The sequence below is a fragment of the Eumetopias jubatus genome, unplaced genomic scaffold (assembly GCF_037043125.1).
Source record: "Eumetopias jubatus isolate StellerSeaLion01/CBP00866 unplaced genomic scaffold, mEumJub1_p1.0 scaffold_2, whole genome shotgun sequence".
NCBI lineage: Eukaryota > Metazoa > Chordata > Mammalia > Carnivora > Otariidae > Eumetopias > Eumetopias jubatus.
In genome coordinates this window covers 73,405,206-73,427,181 of record NW_028274808.1, presented here as the reverse complement: position 1 = coordinate 73,427,181, position 21,976 = coordinate 73,405,206, and the positions used below count along the sequence as shown (strand labels likewise).

Sequence of the window (21,976 nt, the reverse complement as noted above, 5' to 3'; positions counted from 1 at the left end):
ACTGAAGAAGTAGCAGCCCTTTGCTAGCTATATATACATAGACATATGATTCATATATATATATATGTGATATATATCAGTCATATATATGATGAGACATATATATATAGGATTCATTCATTCAACAAATATTTATTTCATGAATATTACATCCTAGCACTTTTGTAAGTATTGAGGATATAACAGTGAACATGATAAAGTCCCTGCCCTCATGAAACCTCTATTATCAGGGGATAAACAGAATAATATAATTCAATATTTCTCTTAATTCAAATAATTAAAACACTTGCTTTGACTGATTTGCAGCAATATGGATTTTTGTGTATGCATTTACAACTTTTTATATTCATACATTTTTCCTCTTGAGATAATTGAAATGTATGTTTTATTTGAAATAAAACAATACCAGGCAGGGATAAGAAACAGGATATAATGTCCATTTTTAGATATCAATAAAAAATTAACAGGTTGATAGTAGTATTGTGGATGCAGTGAGATTCTCTTCCACATTCCCATGTACCTTGTGCATGACTCATAGCACTTCTCTAAGAGATAGCGGAACACTTGTCTGTTTCTTCCCTAACATAAGGAATGATGAGGTTTTAGTCTTCTCTGTATCCTCCAAAAAAAAACCCTTCCCTTTACTCTTGCCCATGGTACCAAGCAGAATCAAAGTTAAACCTGAACGCAGAGACAAAAAACCTTCAAAGATATTTTAAAGTCATCCTAAAAATTAGGAAAAATACAGTTCAGTGACTTATTGGCCATATCTTGGATGAGGGGCATATTCTTGGATGAAGCACACTATTCCAAATAGAGTGGGATCAGTGTGCCTGGGTGGCTCAGTCAGTTAAGCGTCTGCCTTTGGCTCAGCTCATGATCCCAGTGTCCTGGGATCGAGCCCCAGCAGGGAGCCTGCTTCTCCCTCTCCCTCTGCTGCTCCCCCTGCTTGTACTCTCTCTCTCTCTAATAAATAAAATAAAATAAAATAAAATAAAATTAAATTAAATTAAATTAAATACTGAGTGGGAATTTACTGGAGTCTGCCAGCAGCATGTGGGGAAGAAGTAGAACAGCATTCAAGAAAACAACAGTCATAAGCAGTGTTGGGGGCTGAGGAGAAGGGACTTGCATTTGTATTTTGTTCATAAAACACAACTAATTTGTACCAAATATAGGGGTGATCAGACAAACCTACATTTCTGTGGCATTTGTCATTGATAAAATGATTCATTCACTCAGCAGACATTTAAGGAGAACCTGCCACATGCCAAGTATGTGCCGGATGCTGGGAATATGAAGGTAGTAAGGCATGATCCCAATCTCCAAGCATTTACAGTCCAGGAGGAATTTGGGTCAGTCCTGGGACATTAAAGTGTGGTGTGAAAATCATACGCACAGAATGCCCAGAAGCATAGAGGAAGGACAGAGTCCTGTGTTAAGATGGGCAGGAATGCTTATTAGAAAGAGTGACATCAAAACTGGTTCCTAAAGTGGAGGGAGCCAGGCTAAAAGTTTTGGAAAGTGTGTTCTAGGCAGAGGGGAGAGCCTGAGGGAAGTCTTAGGGATGTGAGGACTTAAAGGCTGCAAATGTTTTAGTGTAACTAGGACACGAGGCTCCTTGGGGGTTTGCGCGGAGAGGGCAGGGAGAGGGTTGGCATCCGGGAGGATGTGAATTTAGAAGATAAGCAGGGGGTTAAATCATGAAGTGCCCTGTGTACACTGCTGAAGAGTCTGCCTTAACATCCTTAGGGAGCTCCTGAAGGATTTTAGAAGAGAAAGGGTCATGAATCACATTTCTGCTTTAGGAGGAGGGCTGAGCAGCAATGCCAAAGCTTGGTTAGAATACAGGAACGTTAGGAGGCTATTACAGTAATCTGCTTGAGCACCAGGGATGTTCTAAATGAAGACATGCACAGAGGAAGTGGACACATCCCAAAGATATTAAGGAGAAAAGTAACAAGGAAGGGATGAAGGATTCATGATGGGGTTTGGTGAAAGAGTGAAGGGCGTTTAGACCAGTTGTGTTTAAAATGAGGTCCGAGTACCCCTGGGGCTATCTGAAGTTTTCTAAGGAGTATCTGGAAACTGGTAGTTTTAATGTAATTTCCAGAAGCTCAGTTTACATATTCTTATTCCTAAAGTTGTTCTGCCTGAGAAATCACCTAAAATCATGTGAGTTTGTCTTTTCCACATTCCTTTTTTTAAAAGATTTCATTTATTTGAGAGAGAGAGAGAGAGAGCATGAGAAGGGGGAGGAACAGAGGGAGGAGAAGCAGGCTCCCTGCTGAGCAAGAAGCCCGATGTGGGAACTCAGTCCCAGGATCCTAGAATCATGACTTGAGGCGAAGGCAGACGCTTAACGGACTGAGCCACCCAGACACACCCTTCCTTAACATTGTTACCTTAGCATCCTCCCTAGTCTATCTCAGAAGTATGGTGCCTTGGCAGGTGGCTTTGCAGGTTCAGAGTGCTTCCGGAAAGATGTCTGAGTCTCTCAGTGTCTGAGAGGACAGGACTCCCAGCTGTGGGCCTGACCCCGCAGGTGCCCTTGGCTTGGCAGGGCCCGTGGGACGGAGGGCAGGTAAGGAGCCTGGCTTGGCCTTGAATGAGAACCTTCCCCTGCCTGGGAAGTTGTTCAGATATATTTTTTAAAAAGTATTTTTTTATTCTATTTGATATATTTTTTAAAGATTTATTTATTTGTTTGAGAGAGAGAATGAGATAGAGAGAGAGAGAGCACATGAGAAGGGGGAGGGTCAGAGGGAGAAGCAGACTCCCCGCCGAGCAGGGAGCCCGATGCGGGACTCGATCCCAGGACTCCAGGATCATGACCTGAGCCGAAGGCAGTCGCTCAATCGACTGAGCCACCCAGGCGCCCCTTCTATTTGATATCTTTAAAAGGTGATGTAGCCATTTATCTTAATGTGTCAATATTTATGATATTCCAAGAGACACTAGTTAAACTTCTAACAAAAATTTTTAGTCGATTACTTAAAAATATGTGTGTTGGTAATACATGGTTTTTCAAGATTCCACTAAGGGCAAGTTGAGCGAGGTCACCGACAGAGACTGTAGGAGAAGCCAGACTGTGATGGGGGACGGTGTGAAGGAGGTGATGCTGAGCTGGGGACACACTGGTAATGCAATGCTGTGGGGCACAACAACAGGGTCTCTGAGGTGAAACAATTTGAAATGGGAGGGAAAGATAAGTGGATGTGCCAGGGTGAAAAAAAAAAAGATTAGTGAATATTGGGTCTGGCCTCGCCATTTGAGTTGGCTTTTCTCTTCATGTGCTCCATCTATTTTATCACTCTGTAAATTGTTGAAAGCTGATAACAGTGATTCTTGTCCACAGAAATGCAAATTAATTATGTCTAGTGGAATGTCATTGGTTATTGTCCTGCAGCTAGACCTCGTCTGCATTTCAGAATTCCTTATTTCCTGTGTGTGTGTGTGTGTGTGTGTGTGTGTGCGTGTGCGTGAGTGTGTCCTGGAATGCTCCTTGGACCAATTTTAACATCTTTTTAGTTTGCTCATTAATCAATGACTTAATAAAATAAATAAAAAATCTTCAGCAGTTGTTAATTTTATATTTGTGTGAAAGTCATTATTTTACTTAAAAAAAAATGTCCTTTAATGGGACTTAGATCTTCAGATGCAGATAAAGATAGGGAGATATAAGGGTGTCAGCGGTAGCTGAAGATGAGGACTGGATGAAATGACACAGTAAGAGTGTGTCCATGAGCAAAGTAAAAAAAATAAGCACAAAACACCCTGGAAACTCCAGTAAGTCAGAGGACCACCCACAGAACAAGGACATTGGGAAGGCTTGTCTAGAAAGGCAGAAGGATCAGGAGAAAGTGACTTTCTGAAGGCAAGGTGGGACCAAGTGTCCAGGGCATGGTGCACAAAGGCACAAAGCAGTACAATTAAATTAAGAAATGACAGGGATCCACTGGATTTAGCAACAAGATCCTAAGTGTCTTTTTGCAAGGGCAGTTTCAGTGGAATACATATTGTAGCAGGCTAAGAAATGAAAGTAAGGCAAAGACACAGAAACCAGAGTGTACACAGTGATTTTTTTTTAAATTTTTTATTGTTATGTTAATCACCATACATCATTAGTTTTTGATGTAGTGTTCCATGATTCATTGTTTGTTCATAACACCCAGTGCTCCACGCAGAACGTGCCCTCCTTAATACCCATCACCAGGCTAACCCATCCCCCCACCCTCCTCCCCTCTAGAACCCTCAGTTTGTTTTTCAGAGTCCATCATCTGTACACAATGATTTTTAAGAAGCTTGATTGTGAAGGAAAAGAGACAGTGAAGGGATGCATCTGAGGGAAGTCGTTTTTCAAGATGGCAAGGATTGGTAAATATTGATGGGTAAAACCAGCAGAAGGGGAAACTTTGACTGTATGGGGAAAAGAAGCGAATGAGCAAACCCTGATACAGTGAAGGGGGACGGGTGGCACTCTGGGGATTGTTTGTAATGGGTGCTTGACAAGATAAACACAGAATTTGAGAGTGAGCATTTAGAAAATCTTATACAGACTTGACAGAATAATTTTATGTCTGCATAATATAAGAGATTAAAAAAACTGAGGCTTGCATTGTGTACACCTTTTTGTTTTCTTCCTCACACTAATTCATATTTATTGTATTTTACAAGAGTTTCAGTGCACAACAGATTGAAAATTAAAAAAAAAAATTCAAACCCTGGTCCTTAATCACAGATCATTTGGAAAGTTCTAGAAAATGAGTGGAGTTTACAAAGGAAAGTACCCAATGCAACAGGTAGAAAAGAAGTAAAATTGGGCTTACTTACACAAGTTAGTTTGAAAGGGTGTCATTCTTCTGGATGAAAGTATGACAATACACATAAACATTTAAAATATATATGCCCTTGGACATGATAACTCCACTTACACTTATCATAAGGAAATAATTGGGTAAGTGTTCAACTGCAACACTTTTATAATAGTAAGACTGCTATTATACTCAATATCTAAAAGACCATAAAAGGGGATGCATGAATTAAGTGATATTTTACATAAGCAATAAGAAGAGACATCATTAGAAATGCTAACATATGTGTATATTTACTGATATGAAAGATTCACATAGTATATAAAAAATGAGTTTAGGGAGGCCTGGGTGGCTCAGCCAGTTAAGTGGCTGTCTTTGGCTCAGGTCACGATCCCAGGGTCCTGGGATCGAGTCCCATACTGGGCTCCTTGATCAGCAGGGACGCTGCTTCTCCCTTTGCCTGCCACTTCCCCTGCTTGTGCTCACTCTCTCTCTCTCTGATTAAAATAAATAAATAAATAAATAATGAGTTTAAAAAATAAGTAACAAGGTAGCATATATAAAGTGTCCAATATATATAAAATTGATGTCTCCATTCACCAAGGTTCATGGAGAAGTGTTCTTCAAAATAATAAATGAGTTACCTCTGCAAGACATAAATTTTTGTGTTACTACTTTTATTCTTCACAAATATGTACATATTCTATACCAATTATATATCACTTTTATAATCAGGCAAAAAGGCAATAAAGCTATTCTCATTTTAGAGTAATATTTCTCACATAGAAAATGTCACGGGTTCTAGAATTTTTAGCGAATAGAAAGTGATAGCTTTCAGAAGCGAGTCTACCCAAACTGTTTTTACAAGATCTAAAAGCACCTTCTCCCCATCAGATGCAGTCTCTGAAGCATTACTCTCCCCTCAACTCCAATCATTCTATGACATATACCAAAAAATCACTTTTTCTTTTAGATGAATAAGAAGATGTGGCTCTCTCCATACAAATGCTAACATTATTTTGTCAGAAATTTTTATGCTTCTCATCCAAAGGGAGCCATATCACAACATTATCTTCTGGGTAGAAGTTCCTACAGACTCTGATCAAGGGTGTGGTATGGTTGTCGTTCTTAAGTGTTATACTGGTGTTCAGATCTGGGAACTGTCTTATCTCTGTGTCCTCCAGGTTCCATTTAAGAAAAGACTGACAACAACTGCCTTAGGGTCAGGTCATGATCCCCAGGGTCCTGGGATGGAGTCCTAGCATTGGGCTCCCTTCTCTGCAGGAAGCCTGCTTCTCCCTCTGCCACTCCCCGTGCTTGTGTTCCTGCTCTTGCTATTTCTGTCTCTGTCAAATAAATAAATAAAATCTTTAAAATAAAATAAAATAAAATAAAAGAGAATTCAGGGTGCCTGAGTGGCTACGTCGGTTAAGCGTCTATCTTGGGTTCAGGTCATGATCCCAGAGTCCTGGGATGGAGTCCTGCATCGGGCTCCTTGCTCAGAGGGGAGCCTGCTTCTCCCTCTCCCTCTGCCTGCTATTCCACCTGCTTGTGCTCTCTCTCTCTGTGTCAAATAAATAAATAAAATCTTTAAAAAAAAAAAAGAAAAGAGGGCGCCTGGGTGGCTCAGTCATTAAGCATCTGCCTTCGGCTCAGGTCATGGTCCCAGGGTCCTGGGATCGAGCCCCGCATCGGGCTCTCTGTTCGGCGGGAAGCCTGCTTCTCCCTCTCCCACTCCCCCTGCTTGTGTTCCCTCTCTCGCTGTGTCTCTCTCTGTCAAATAAATAAAATCTTTAAAAAAAAAAAAAAGAAAAGACTGACAAAAGTCTTGTTGGCTCAAAATAATAAGAATATTAGTGTTCATATAAAAGACACAAAAGTAGAAAAAAGTTATATATTCCATCTACACACCCACTAATATTACTACAAAAAATTCACAATAGTTGCAGAGGGGAGATTTAAGAATTTGGAAGCCAGTGGCTCAGGCTGTCTGTGGAAAGGACACACATGGCGTCAAATAGCTTTTACTGAGCATGTATTCTGTAGATCCTGCAATAGACACCAAATACAGAATAATCACCAGTGTGTCAACTCAGTCAGTGTCCTGAGGAGAATTTTAGTGGAGAAAATACTTACCAATTACATGATACCTGACAGCTCCATTATTGCCAGAATCCATATCAGAAGCCAAAACAGTGTAGACAACCCTTGGCTCTTGGTTTTCCAGAACCTCAATGTCATGACCGGGGACAATAATCTCTGGTGCATGATCGTTCTCATCTTCTACAGTACAGAGAATTGTTGTGGTGCCAGATAATGAAGGGACTCCTCCATCTCGTACGAGTACTGATGTGAAATAAAAGATGGCATAGATTGTGGCCATAAATTCATGCCTAAAATATATTGCCCCAACTAGACTGCTGCATCAGACCAAACTAACTGGGTAGCACTGGGTCAATAACAGTTTACTAAAGATATTCTACAGAAATGTAAAATTTCACCACTAACCTCCTGCTGCCTACTTTTGATTATACCATGGTCAGGCATCCCTTACCTCGAAGGGTGAAAACTTCCCTAACTTCTCTGTCGAGTATGGTGGTCGTCACTACCTCTCCAGTGTCAGGATTTATCTTGAAGAATCCAGATGACGCCCCTGGCATGATTTCAAATTGAAACTTGGAATTGATTCCTTAAGAAAAATATAAAGAAAAACTTACTAATTATCCCTTTGGAAACCATTTGTCTGTTTTCCTATGAACACGTTAGGCCAGAGATGAGAAAGGCAAGACGTTTAAACAACCTTCAAATTAAGGTAAAACACACACACACACACACACACACACACACACACACACACACACACACACACACACACCCCTCTTTTGGCTGTTCTTGCTAAATAAAAGCCTCATGGGCTGAAATGCTTGATTTTCAAAAGTCTTAGGAGACTTCCCCACAGTGAATGCTTAAGATTTTTTCCCTCCCATAAAAAATTTCTTATGAGTGCGCAACCCTACAATATATTCCTAATTACTCCTTCTAACACCCCTGATTGTGATTTAATGACATAATTGTAAGCTTACGGGGCAAATGACAATTTCTGTAGATCGACTTCCTACTCAAAAGCTTGTGCTCAGTTATGGTATTTTGTTTATTCTCCAGCACAGTAGGCAAGCACATAGACTTGCTATATGCATATTTTTGTTTTATTTTCTACTTAGTATTCAGGCTCCTATCTGGAGTGAGAAATGTGGTACCACATTAGCGTGCATTTTGAAAACAATGCTTCCCATTTTTTTGTGGTTTCATTTCTTCCCTGAGAAAAGCATCATGTCATTTCCGTCATTGATTATGAAGATCATTCATACCATTAACTTAAATGAGTTTATCGCATGCCGTTGTAGCTTATTTGCACTTTATACAAATTCCTTTCAATTATTTTCCTATCTCCTTTTTTAACCGACAAGAATCTATGAATAGACATAGTACTTAGAATATATGATTTTATACTTCAATAGAAAATGAAATATTATTTTTTGGCCTTAACAACAACAAAACTTCAATTACAAATTCCATCTTGCCAGTCTTAAAAATTTTCACTCCACTATTTAATGGATATAATATAGGACTGAGTGCTGGAGGGAGTGGAGTATAAGTCTAGTTTTATGTAAGAATAAATATAGATGTCTTCTTACTATGTCCTTGAAAGAGAAAGGATGCTAAACATAGTCTGCAGATGTTTTAAGGAACTTAAGAGAAAAAAAATCTAATAAGATACAATCAATATATTTGATATGGTGTGGTCAGAGGTCACCAAAAACTTACTGTTCTGTCAGTAGACATTAGGCATATTATTCCATTAGTGATTATTTAATAATTAAAGTGATTACTTTGGTCTCATAATGATCACATACTCTCTGCTACAGCCAAGACAAAAATGCTAAAAATTCCAGGTTAAATTTGTTATTCTTGTTTATCTCTTTGTATATTAGGAAAATGGGAACAATACCATCTTACATCTATTTTCCTGTTCCTCAAATATTTGGTGAGCAAAATTAGATGTCAAGCACGGAGCTATTTGCCCAAGAGACAGTGGTGAATCAAATGGGTATGACCTCAGCCTTCAGGGAGCTTACACAGAGAACAGCACCTTTTAATTATGGACCCTTTATTTTTGAAATCAACTCATTCATTTATTATATGATTTTATCATATATTACACATTATGTTATATTTTATATATTACATTATGTATTTTAATATTTATTTAAAATATTTAATATTTTAATTCCCAATACCTGTCAAACCTAGAAAATATTTAAAAATAACTCAAATCTTTGTTTTCCCTTCCTCCCATTGTTCCCATTATTCTGTAATGTGCTTTACCCTTCTCCTCAATATGTTCCTGACTTTTTAGAAACTTTCATATTTTATTATTTCCATTATGCTATATAGCTTTTATCCCTGAGATAACAAGCCACTCACCTTCAATCTCCCTAGTATCTTAAGAACAAATAAGATTCTTAATTACACCATAGTTTGCAGGCATACATTTTTTACATACATTTTCACACTCCAAACTTTACACCCTTCATAATTTAAATTATGTGAAATAACTTTAAAATATTTTACAATGGCTCTTTTAGAATTTAATTAGTGCCTTGCTTCTTCCTCCTCACAACCTATAATCATCCAGGACAAACATAGCATCATCAGACATGAGAACCAAGAAAATAAAAATAAAATAGAGATTATTTAGTCTAATTTCATCACCTTCCTAAGCACAGTGGAAATTGGAATCTGAAGATATTCAGTGATATGACACACCCAGTGAAGGGGGAGTGTGTGTATGGACACATACAGATATTGCTCTTAGACCTCAAGACCTACAGCATATGACCTCTTAATTTTTCCTTCTTTTAGGCACCCTTCTCAATTCAGTTCTGTCCCTTTCCAGTCCATCCTCATGAATGATCACTTTTGCAACTGTGCAACTTTCCTCAGTCCTGTGGCTTTGTGCCAAAGATGCCCAGCTAAGCCTCAATCCAGCATCATTCCAACCATCTCTCTGCCCTCCCGGGATATCCAGCAGATAACTGGGGCGGCAGAAAATGTCACAACAGCATAGACTGGCACCACGGAAATGTCATTGTCATCCAGCAGTCTTTTCAGCTTTCCTGTGCCATCTCTCTCCCACTCATGTCTCCCACCCAGCACATCCTGGCTCATTCTTTTTTTTTTTTTTTTTCCTTCATTCCAGGTTTAATGGTCTGTAAAGCATGTGCGATCGAGGTCGGAGATAGGGAGGCCCTGCCAGGCTCTCCCTCTGCACCTCAATAGAAATGATGTGGTGGCCAGGTACCATGGCCAGGCCCAGTACACAGGGTTCCCCAGCCCAGAAGGAATCCGACGGCTTGAGGAACTCCTGTGCCGAGCCCTTCCTGGCTCATTCTTATAGATCGCTTTCCTTCCTATTTTCTGGAGAAAATGAAGGCATGGAAAGCGTTCTCTCAACTTGTGTCTACATTCAGCTCTAACTCCTGGTTTCTGCTTTGGTGGCCAAAGTAACTCTTCAAGTGCTTCCTCTTGGACTTTTCTTATTATTTATAGCCTTTTTTAAAATTAATTTTTCCCTTAAATTATATTCTTCTCTAGCTATAGGAATCAAATTTTTTCCTTCTCTTTATAACCAAGTTTCTTTTAAAAAGTCTATCCCTTCTTTGCAGCCAGCTTGAAATTGTCATACCTAGCTACTCTTTCTACAGTCACCTTCTGTTTACAGAACATACTGGTCATCTTTGTTTTTATCTGATTTGTCTTCTCTGTGGCTTCAGATATTGCTCACTGATGTTTAAAAAGATGGAAAGGAAGGAACAAAGGGAGAGAGGTGGGAGGGAGAGAGAAAAGAGAGGAGAAAAGCGGGGGAGGAATTCATTCTACCTCCTCCTCAATTCACTGTTTTCAGTTTCTATCCATTTGCAGATAACACCCATGTGTCTGCATTGAGCTCCAATTATTTGGTTGCTTCATTCATTCATGTGTTCATTCATTCATGTGTTCATTCCTGCAATGCACATATATTGAGTGCCAGGCACTGGAAAGATACGCTCAAGTAATAAGTAATTATCTTGGTCCTCAAAGTTCCCCTTTAGTGTGGAGACAATTAAATCAATGAATTATAGACTGTGTGATAGAATATGTGAAATCACTGAGGAAGTGGACCAGGGAAGACTCACCCCAGGTAAATGGTCTGTTCATTGATTACCTTGTTAAATAAACATATAGAGAGAGTGAGAGCAGGTGCCAAGGTACTATGCTAGGTGCTAAGAATGTAACTGTTAGCAGGAAGACAAATTCTCTACCCTCACGGTGCTTGCAGTATAGTGCTGCACACGGAGAAGTAAGCGGACCATTACGATTCCATATAAGACATCATTGGGAAACTATGGTTGCCTTCTGTATAAGCTGAGCCTCTAAAGATGAATAGGACTTAACAAGTACGAAAGAAGAAAGAAGGTTTGAATGCATTAAAAGTAAAATGCAGGGGCACCTGAGTGGCTCAGTCAGTTAAGCGTCTGGGCTTCGGCTCAGGTCATGATCCCAGGGTCCTGGGATCGAGTCCCGCATTGGGCTCCCTGCTCAGTGGGGAGTCTGCTTCTCCCCCTGCCTGTTGTGCTTTCTCTCCCTCTCTCTGTCAAGTAAACAAATAAAATCTTTTTTAAAAAAAGTAAAATCCAAACACCGTAGCACTTAGTCTACAAAGTCCCGTACGATATGGGCTCTGGTGATTCCCCAACCTCTTCTCACATCCTCGCTCACTCGCTATGCTCCCGGTCCGTCTGCTGGCTTCACTTCTGTTCTTTGAATGGGCTACATTTCTTTCTGTCGGGGTCTGAGTGGTTGCTGTGTCCTCTGGCTGCTCCTCCCTCAGTTCTTTCCATGGCATCCTAGTTATGCCACTATTGGTCTCGGATCTAAATCTATTCTGCTCTGCTCTGTCCTGTGATGCTGGGGCCAAGGATCAGCAAGCCACATTTCTCTCTCGCCAACTCCTCTCTCCTTGGGTCTGCTGCAAAGGACACAGGGGAGAGTGAAAGTCAGAGGAGAGGAGATGGGAGCCCTTCTGTTTGCTTACTGTCCCTGTCAGCACTGTCACTGCACCTGCGGCAGCATGCTCATGGCTCTCCGGCTTCTAGAACTCCCTGAATCAAGCTCCGCAAGGCCTGGCCCTTTATTTTTAGTTTCAGATAACCTTGATCTCTTCCATTTCCCAGTGTTTGGGGTGGTAGCTGTTCCTACGGTGATTTTTCCTGGGTTACTTCTGGATTCCCTTTTTGCTTACTCAGCCTTCCAACACCTGTATTATAATCTCTGGTTTTCCTGACCACACCTGACTGATGGAGTATTTAGCAGCAGGAGTGGGTCTCAGGTATCAGAGATTCTGGGTTTGGTTATGTCTTGGTCTTGCATGCTGTGCTGAGTTCTCTGACCACGGGAAATGGAATACCAGTAATCGATGACTGGCAGTGATATCATAATTGATTAAGTTATCACCTGTGTTTGATTGTGAGGGAGTCACCATCAAAGGACTCAAGTTTCACAGAGGACCAAAAGACTCTGGCCGTAGGGGAGTAAAAGGGATTGTGATGAGTGATGGCTGCTTCTGGATATACTAGGAACTTGCAGAAAGAAAACTACAAGCTGAAGCTGAAGCTTGCAGGTCATAGTTAATAACCAGAAAGCTTCTATATGAGCCTGAAAATTAATCTTCCTGAAGATCAGACCCAAGCCTAGTGGCAGATACAACAGATAACTTCTAGCAAGGAGATGTTTATTCACATAAAGACCCATAACTAGAGTTATCCCAACATTTTGCAGGCAGCTTTGTGCAAATCTGACTCTCCTTCTAAAGAATGGCAGGATTTTTCTAAGTTATATTGGAATAAACCTAGGGAATCTGTGTGGAAGCCATTTCTAAGAATGTGAGACCCAGGGAAATGAAACAGAACTTTGGTTTAGGCTGGAATTATTGGTGTCATGTGCCTAGCAGAGATTCTGAATTGAATGTGTTAGCTCATAGCTATTTCTCTCAACAGTTTCTTTGATGGGCTCATTTAATAGTGGCCTATCCTCACTGAGGTTGAGATGCCAGATCTCTTGTATACTGTACAGGAAGAATCCAAAAGTCTGAAGAACAAGAAATGTTAGGACAAGTTTACCTCACATATGACATGCCCACCACCCAACTCCCACGACAGTTCCCAAGAGTTCAGAGGAATCTCTTTATAAAGATCCTGGGGAAGACATTGGTTAGAGGTACCCCAGCATTTTTTAAAAGTCCTCTGCTAGCTGGCCCCTGGAGGCTATGAATGATGGGGTCACTGGTCCTGGAAATCACCTTTTGAGATCAAACACTCTATACCAACTTCAAGTTATTTGCTTTCACCCAGCAGAAACAACAGAGTACATCTTTAGGTAAACTCTTCTACTATTGGCCATCACCGATTTGGCAGAGATTTTGCTCATCTTGGCATCCAATAGAGCATCGTATTGATCCACTATTTTGATGACATCAAAATTGGATCTAATGTGCAGAAAGCAGCAAGTTACTTAGATGTCTTCATTAGATATATGTAGTAGACCAGCTGTTGGCAAATTACAGCCCACTGACCAAATCCAGCATGCCCCCACTTGTGTAAAATTTTACTGAAACACACCCACACTCATTTCTTTATGTATTATCTATTGCTACTGTCTTGGTACAAAGTCAGAATTGAGTAACGAAAATTATATGGGCTGCAAAGCCAAAAATATTCACTATCTTGCCATTTACAGAGAAACATTTGCAGAGCTGGAGTCTAGGGTGGGAGAGTGATAGCCGTTGAGGATAGAGAGGAAAGCTAGAGCCACTTCATAAAGTGGCTGGCTGTTAAGCAAAAGAACATAAAACTTCATCCTCAAAACCATGAGGAAGTAATAAAGAATTCTGACCATGGGAGTGTTATTTTCCAGATTTATTTTTTAGGAAGATCATTTTTCATGAATTCCTCAACTGTACAATGCTCACACAACTCAGAAAGTTCTAAGGCAAAAACAGGATCATGCCTGACTGATTGAATGAAGGAATAAATAAATGAATGAATTCTGAAGAGTGAAGGCAACTTGAAGCAGCTCCAGTTTCTCAGATCACAGAATCAAAAATATTTACTGAGCTCCTACATCTTAGCTTGCACTGACTTAGGGACCTGGGATACCAGTGAATAAAACATGTCCTGAGTCCCTAAGAAGTTCACCATCTAAAGGGCAGGTCGACAGGCGAACAATGAAATAATTACAATACCCTGTATTAAATGAAGTAAGACTAAATCAAGGTTAATAGTCACTGGCTCTGGGTGAGTGAAATTGTAAGTGGTTCCTCTTTATATTTTCATGCTGACTGTTTCATTAATTCTAAGACACATTTCTCCCCACATTTTAACATTTCTGAAGCTAGATGCATTTTACAGTTGCTGGTGTTTTAGAGTCAATGAAACAGATGAAATAGTGTCACGGCAGAGTTTCTCCCTTGCTTCAAGTGTAGGCTGTTGTGCACAGTTGTGACCCAGCACAGGACGTTTTCCAGGAAATCAGATCTGGAGTGAATTCAAAATAAACCCAGATAGAGAACACAACTGACCCTTGAACAACGTGATTTGAACTGCACGAGTCCACTTAACACGTGGATTCTTTTCAGTAGATATGGTACAGCGCTGTAAATATATTTTCTCTTGCTTCTGATTTTCTTAAAACCATTTTCTTTTCTCTAGCTTACTTTATTGTAAGAATACAGTATAGAGGGGCACTTGGGTGGCTCAGTCGGTTAAGGGTCTGACTCTTTATTTTGGCTCAGGTCATGATCTCAGGGGTGGTGAGATCAAGACCTCCTGCCCCCCACCTGCTGCGCCCAGAGCTCAGTGGAGAGTCTGCTTGAGATTCTCTTCCTCTCCCCCTCCCCCACTCACTCTCTCTATCTAAAAAAAAAAAAAGAGAGCGAGCGAGAAGACAACATGTAATACATATAACATACAAAATATGTGTTCATTGACTGTTTATGTTATCCCTAAGTCTTTTGGCCAACTGTAGGCTATCAATGGTTCAGTTTTTGGAGAGTCAAAAGTTAAACGTGGATTTTTGACTGTGGGAGGGGCAGTCGGCACCCCAGAACCTCAGATTGGTCAACTGTACATTTTTTTATGGAATAGACAATAAGATCTCATTGTAGAATTTGACATTTTTTGCAGGGCAATGTGCTGTTAAATTATTTTGTATTCACCATTATTGAGCAAATACATCAGCAGGGAGTGAGTCACCTTCCCTGGTGAGGCGCCCTTTCTCTGGGGACTGGTGGAGGTGCACCCTGGGGATAAATCTTTTCTCACTGACAATAGAACTCTTGTTGGTGGTACCAAAAGCTGTAGCAGTTTTAATATCTTAGTTAAAACCTGTAGTTGTTTTTCCCTTTTAATCCATGAAAAACCTCCTGTTGGAACTAGTGTGAGTCATACATCATAAACATGCCGTGTTCGAAGTCCCATGGGTTTTGAATGCCAAACGACACTGTAGGCTTACAATTTTAAAAACTACACTTAGAATGCTAGAAAATATATGTTCAGCTTTCTGATATTAAGTAATGCTATAGTATTTTTTAAAAATACATAACTATAAAGTAAACCATTCACAAATTCCAGTGTGATGCCAGTTATGTTAAAAATCTTGACGCGACATTTAATTCTTATGCATAATTCTTTTCATTGTTTTAACCCAAGAAGCAAATATAAAAAACAAAACAACAACAACAAAAGATTGAGGGAAAATGTATTCAAAAGCACTTGCTTAATTGATCTGGCCTCATTAAAAACACTGAGATTAACAGTAAACCCAAATTGTCTCCACAATGTGCATAAGTGCATGAGACTTTTGAAGATGCTGATGTGTATTTCAAACATCCATAAATGCAAAGCCAGCAAAACAATAATTTTGCATCTAAACTCTCCATCAGGCAAACATAATCTCTAGAATACTGAACTCTTCAATTCAATTTAACTAACAGGTTGCAGACTGGTCATTCTAAAAGAAAATAACACTGACACTAGGGGCACCTTGACAGTAAAAATCGGAATGCATATTTACGGTAATCATCTTTAGTTGATATGTGCAAATATTTGAGAGAAATGCTTTTCTCTCTCTTCAGACATTAAAACGAGAGATTCCTTAGGAGTGACTATTACCAAAAATAAAATTAATAAGATAAAGTAAGGTCAAGGGGAGGAAGCATTTTACAAATTTTAATAATTGCTAATAAGTAACTGTTGCACTGATCCACACCAGTGGCAGGTTCAGCATGTCTGTGAACTTTGAGAAGTAGTTTCTGTGTTGCCCAGAGCCCTATGTTGCTCAACTTAAACCAGAGAGTGCTCTAAGAGAACTTTATTGAACTATTGTGAAACACAAAGCTGATGTATATTCTCCATTGTTTCTATCACCCTTAAAACTATCCTGCCAGAAATGTGCTAAATAAATTCTGTAAGTACAAGTTGGGAGGAGCAATTGTTACCACACTCCAGTCATGTGTCTTTGAACATGGTGAGAAAAATTTTGTGATCATACTGCCCCATTCTGGTCAAAAGAGAGAAAATTAGGCTAGTCTTTGAAAAAATTTTTGTAGCATCATATACAAATTTATGTAAAATGCATTTCATTAGAAGATGATGTTTTCCAAAAGGGCAAAGCAACTAAAATGGCATATAGTGTAGTATAAAAGCTCAAGGAAATCTATCTATTACCCCTTAGATGAACGATTTAGGAAGAAAATGCTACTGTTAATACGATTATTTCCATGGGCACATCTATTACAATTCTTGTAAAGAAAAATTATACTGATTATGTAATGCTACTTCTATATACCTATGTGAATTTTGAAAGATTGGCTTATTCACAGATTGGAAGAATTAATATTGTTAATATGTCTATACTATCCAAAGCAATCCACAGATTCAGTGCTATCCCTATCAAAACTCCAATGGCATATTTCATAGAACTAGAACAAATAACTCTAAACTTCGTATGGAACCACAAAAGATCCCAAATAGCTAAAACAATCTTGAGAAAGAACAAAGCTGGAGGTATTGTGGCCCCTGGTTTCAAACTACACTACAAAGCTATGGTTATCAAAACAGTACGGTACCAGGATAAAAACACACACAGATCAATGGAACAGAATTGAGAGCCCAGAAATAAACCCACACATATATGGGCAATTAATTTATGAAAAAGAAGCTAAGAACATACAGTGGAGAAAGAACAGTTTCTTCAATAAATGGTGTTGAGAAAACTGGTCAGTTGCATGCAAAAGAATGAAACTGAACCACTATCTTACACCATACACAGAAATTAACTCAAAATGAATTAAACACTTGAATGTAAAACCTGAAACCATAACATTCCTAGGAGAAAACACAGGCAGTAAGCTTTGTGACATTGGTCTAGTGATGTTTCTGTGAATCAGACTCCAAAGTCAAGGGAAGCAAAAGCAAAAACAAACAAATGGGAATATATCAAACTAAAAAGCTTCTGCATATCAAAGGAAACCATCATTAAAAAAACCCCTCCTGAATAGGAGAAGATATTTGTAAATTATGCATTTGATAGAGGTTAATATCAAAGATATATAAAGAATTCATACAGGGATGAATTGGTGGCACAGTCTGTTAAGTGTCTGACTCTTGGTTTTGGCTCAGGTCAAGATCTCAGGGTCATGATATCAAGCACTGTGCCAGGCTCCCCGCTCAGTGGGGAGTCTGCTCGTGATTCTCTCTCTCTCTCTCTCCCTCTCCCCCTCCCCCTGCTTGTGCTTGCTCTCTCTCTCTCTCTCTAAAATAAATAAATAAATCTTTAAAGAAAACTTCATACAACTCAACAACAAAAAACAAACAACCTGATTTTAAAAAGGGCAGAGGATCTGAATAAACATTTTTCCAAAGAAAACATACAGATGCCAACAGGCACATGAAAAGATGTTCAACATCACTAATTATTAGGGAAATGCAAACCCGAACCACAGTGATATGTCACCTCACATTCATTAGAATGGCTGTTATCAAAAAGACAAAAAATAACAAGTGTCGGAGAGGATGTGGAGAGAAGAAAACCCTCGTGCACTGTTGGTGGGAATGCAAACTGGTGCAGCCACTGTGGAAAACAGTATGGAGCTTCCTCAAAAAATTAAAAACAGGACTACCAGATGACCTAGCTATTCCACTACTGGGTATTTATCCAAAGATAATGAAAATATTAATTTAAAAAGACATATATATCCCTATGTTCACTGCAGCATTATTTACAATAACTAAGATATATACACAACCTATATGTCTATCAATGGATGAATGGACAAAGATGTAGAATGTGAAATGGAATATTACTCAGCCATAAAAAAGAATGATATCTTGCCATTTGCAACAACATGGATGGACCTTGAGGATACTAGGCTAAGTGAAATAAGTCAGAAGGAGAAAGACAGATACTATTTGACTTAGTCATATGTGGAATCTGAAAACAAAACAAAACAAACCAACAAAAATGAAACAAAGATAAACTCACAGATACAGAGAATAGGGAACGGGGGTATGTGTGAAAGAGGAAAACAAGATCAATTGTAGAGTGATAGATGGTAACTAGATTTTGGGGGTGAACACTTTGTAGGGTATACTGATGTCAGATTATAATGTACACCTGAAACTCATACAATAAAAAGAATATATATATATATGAGGTAAAAAAAAAACTGGCTTATTAAACTATTTGTATTAACTTGGATGGGAAAATGGGCATATGCTCTCAAGGGCAAATACTTCACCATAATTTTCGGAGTTATTTTGTTTAAAATATAAACAATATTATTAAAGTTACTGGACCTTAAATACCAAAAAAGCCACAGTGATATTGAAAAGGAACTCTAAGACATTAACAAATTCCCAGCTATAATAACTATTCACTTCAGAGTTATTTGTCTGGACACAGTGGCTGACATTAATAAGAATAATAATAGTAATGACAGAAATTGACCTTTATTGACCACTGATTATGCCAGTCTTAGCTCTTTACACATAATAACTCATTCATTCTCATAACATAACTAGAACTTAGGCCCTATCATTATCCCCATTTTCCAGATAAGCAGAGGAAGAGAGAGAATTAGCTACTTGTTCAAAGTTACACAGCTGAAGTAAAGGATAGTTCTAGGATTGACACCCAGCATCCTCTCTCTTTCATTATACTGTATAGAGAGGAAATACAGATCCATTTACCATTTCATATGTGGTGTATCTAACCATTACACTCTGAAAAAAATGTGATACTTTGTCTATACTGCGGTTTATTATCAAGATCAAATAAAAATTATGTTAATTAGGTATATATCATTCTACCAAAAATAATAATATAAATCAATAGAAACAAATGCCATATAAAATCACACATTATCGAGGGGTGCCTAGGTGGCTCAGTCGTTTGGTTGAGGCATTGGGCTCCTAGCTCAGTGGGGAGTCTGCTTGAGATTCTCTCCCTCTACCTCTGCCCCTTTCCCCGATTGCACACACTCTCTCTCTGTCTCTGAAATAAACAAATAGATCTTTTTTTGTTTTTTAAAAAAAGCACACATTACCTTTACCTGTGTATGTGTTTTTGTGTGTATGCTAATTACAGCGGTGTTAGAAGTTTGAAATAACTAGCAATTGTCTTCATTTTCTGGGCCATAACTAGTTTCAAGTATGCGAATTTTTGTTTTTAGCATTAATTACCAAGTTTCCATATTTTTAAATTACCTGAATCTTTGTCCATAGCTTCAACCCTTGTGACAAACTGCCCTGGATTTTGGTTTTCTTTAACTGAAGCTTCATACAGGTTCTGCTGAAACACGGGTGCCTCATCATTTACGTCAAGAACAGTAATCGTCAAAGTCTGGGATGAAGAAAGTGCTGGTATGCCGTCATCCAGTGCCAGAAGGGTCAGAATGTGCTGAGCTTTTATTTCATAGTCCAAAGGACAGGTGGTTGTTAGTAAGCCTGATTTGAAAGAGGAGAAGAGCAATAAAGAATAAACATTTTCTAGAGAAGTTGTGCTTACTCCACCTTTGTCTAACTTACCTAACTTGCTAAAGATCCAGAAGCTTTCTTTGCTGAAGAATAAATCTTATTAAACCAACATGAAGTTTATATATTATCAAGAATAAAAAGATAACTTTTTAGTCAAAAGAGTCATCCTGGTATAAACTATAAGGATGAATTTGAATTCAGAAATAATCTATCATATACCTTTATCTACGGAGATGATTACATCAAAATTACTTTTCTACTTCCATTAAAAAAAAAAATCTAGGTTAGGAGCGCAGGGCTGGCTCAGTCAGTAGAGCATATGCAACTCTTGATCTCAGGGTCTTGAGCTCAAGCCCCACGCTGGGCATGGAGCCTACTTAAAAAACAAAATAAAAACAAACAAACAAAAAATCTAGGTTGTAACAGTAAATGCTTCCATGTCAAATGACACTTCATGTCATTTACCAAAAGGTAAGGATAGCTACATTCCTTAAGATAAAGAGTTCTAGTCTCTTTATACTATCTCAGTTAACTAGCTTTCTTTCCTAACAAAAAATAGGAAGACTCAATAACTCAGGAAATAAACTTCACAAATAGAACATGTCTCCATCCTACTGCCACTTAAGCATATAACTCATCTAAACAAAGTGTTATACAGTCTTGCACACATATATAGCTGTCACATGATTCCAATCATCACATTCTTTCTTTGAGGATTGCTGTTTGCTTCTCTAACATATGCTCATCCTATGAGAATTTACCTTCAAATAATTAAAGAAGCGTACTGATTCAGATTTTATAAGGTAGTTTTTCAATCATTACTTATTATCCCTCTGTATTTCAGAGCCAAAGCCATTGCAAAACTCACTGTGTCTTCTTCATAAGAAATGTGAGCTTTGTGAAGAAAAATAGCCTGTCTCCTCTGAATGCATTCAGCAATGATCATTTATGTCTTTGAAAAATATCTCAACTGCAACAGCCAGTACCATTGTTCCAGAGTCATGACACCTATATTACTGAGGCACGATTCTAATTTTATCCATCCTCTTTAACGATCTGAAATAGACCTTCCTTAGCCATGTTGGAAAACATTTTAAGTATCGTTGAAACAGGTCCTTGGAGACCCCAGCTCTCACAGAAATCAGCAGCTGGGTCTGGACTATCTCTCTGTCAGCTGGGCTTTTAGGTGATGGTCATGCATGCCTCAGAATGGAACCATATGTACAGGATTTAATAAATATTTTGATGAAATTTTCCAACAGTATATAGCCGGCCTATAATCATGACTTCCAAATCCTACACATTCAGTCCCATTCCAAATAATGTTCTTAACGAACAGTTGGGCCAAATGGTATACATCTGAGATGTTTTTTCTAAGACTCATGCAAAATGACTTTATTTTTTAGAGAATGAGATGGTAGTCCATCTCTTCAATATCTCCCGAAAATCAGGTTGAGGGGATGTTCATTTCCAGCTTCACAAGAATGACACTTTATGCATGTAACCTTCCATCAAACTGAATCAAAAGTTTTAGTAGATGTTAATTTGTAACATGGTGACAGCAAGACAAGTAAAGTGACAGTGAGTGACATTTCTACAGAGTGGACAGTGAATAAATGCTTCTGCAAGCAATGTCCACAATAGCCAAACTGTGGAAAGAGCCAAGATGTCCATCGACAGATGAATGGATAATGAGATGTGGTATATATACACAATGGAATATTATGCAGCCATCAAAACGAATGAGATCTTGCCATTTGCAACAACGTGGATGGAACTGGAAGGTGTTATGCTGAGTGAAATAAGTCAATCAGAGAAAGACACGTATCATATGACCTCACTGATATGAGGAATTCTTAATCTCAGGAAGCAAACTGAGGGTTGCTGGAGTGGTGGGGGGGTGGGAGGGAGGGGGTGGCTGGGTGATAGACATGGGGGAGGGTATGTGCTATGGTGAGCGCTATGAATTGTGGAAGACTGTTGAATCACAGATCTGTACCTCTGAAACAAATAATGCAATATATGTTAAGA

The 21,976-nt window shown here is 38.9% G+C and overlaps 1 protein-coding gene across 1 annotated transcript in view; it reads right to left on the bottom strand.

Moving 5' to 3' along the window:
• The window catches only part of DCHS2 (dachsous cadherin-related 2), a 120,332-nt gene that overhangs the window by 51,987 nt on the left and 46,369 nt on the right, over window positions 1–21,976 (bottom strand). The window contains 3 exon segments of the mRNA XM_088021328.1: window positions 6,951–7,160; window positions 7,369–7,503; window positions 19,676–19,915. Of these exon segments, the coding sequence (XP_087877454.1) occupies window positions 6,951–7,160; window positions 7,369–7,503; window positions 19,676–19,915 (585 nt within the window).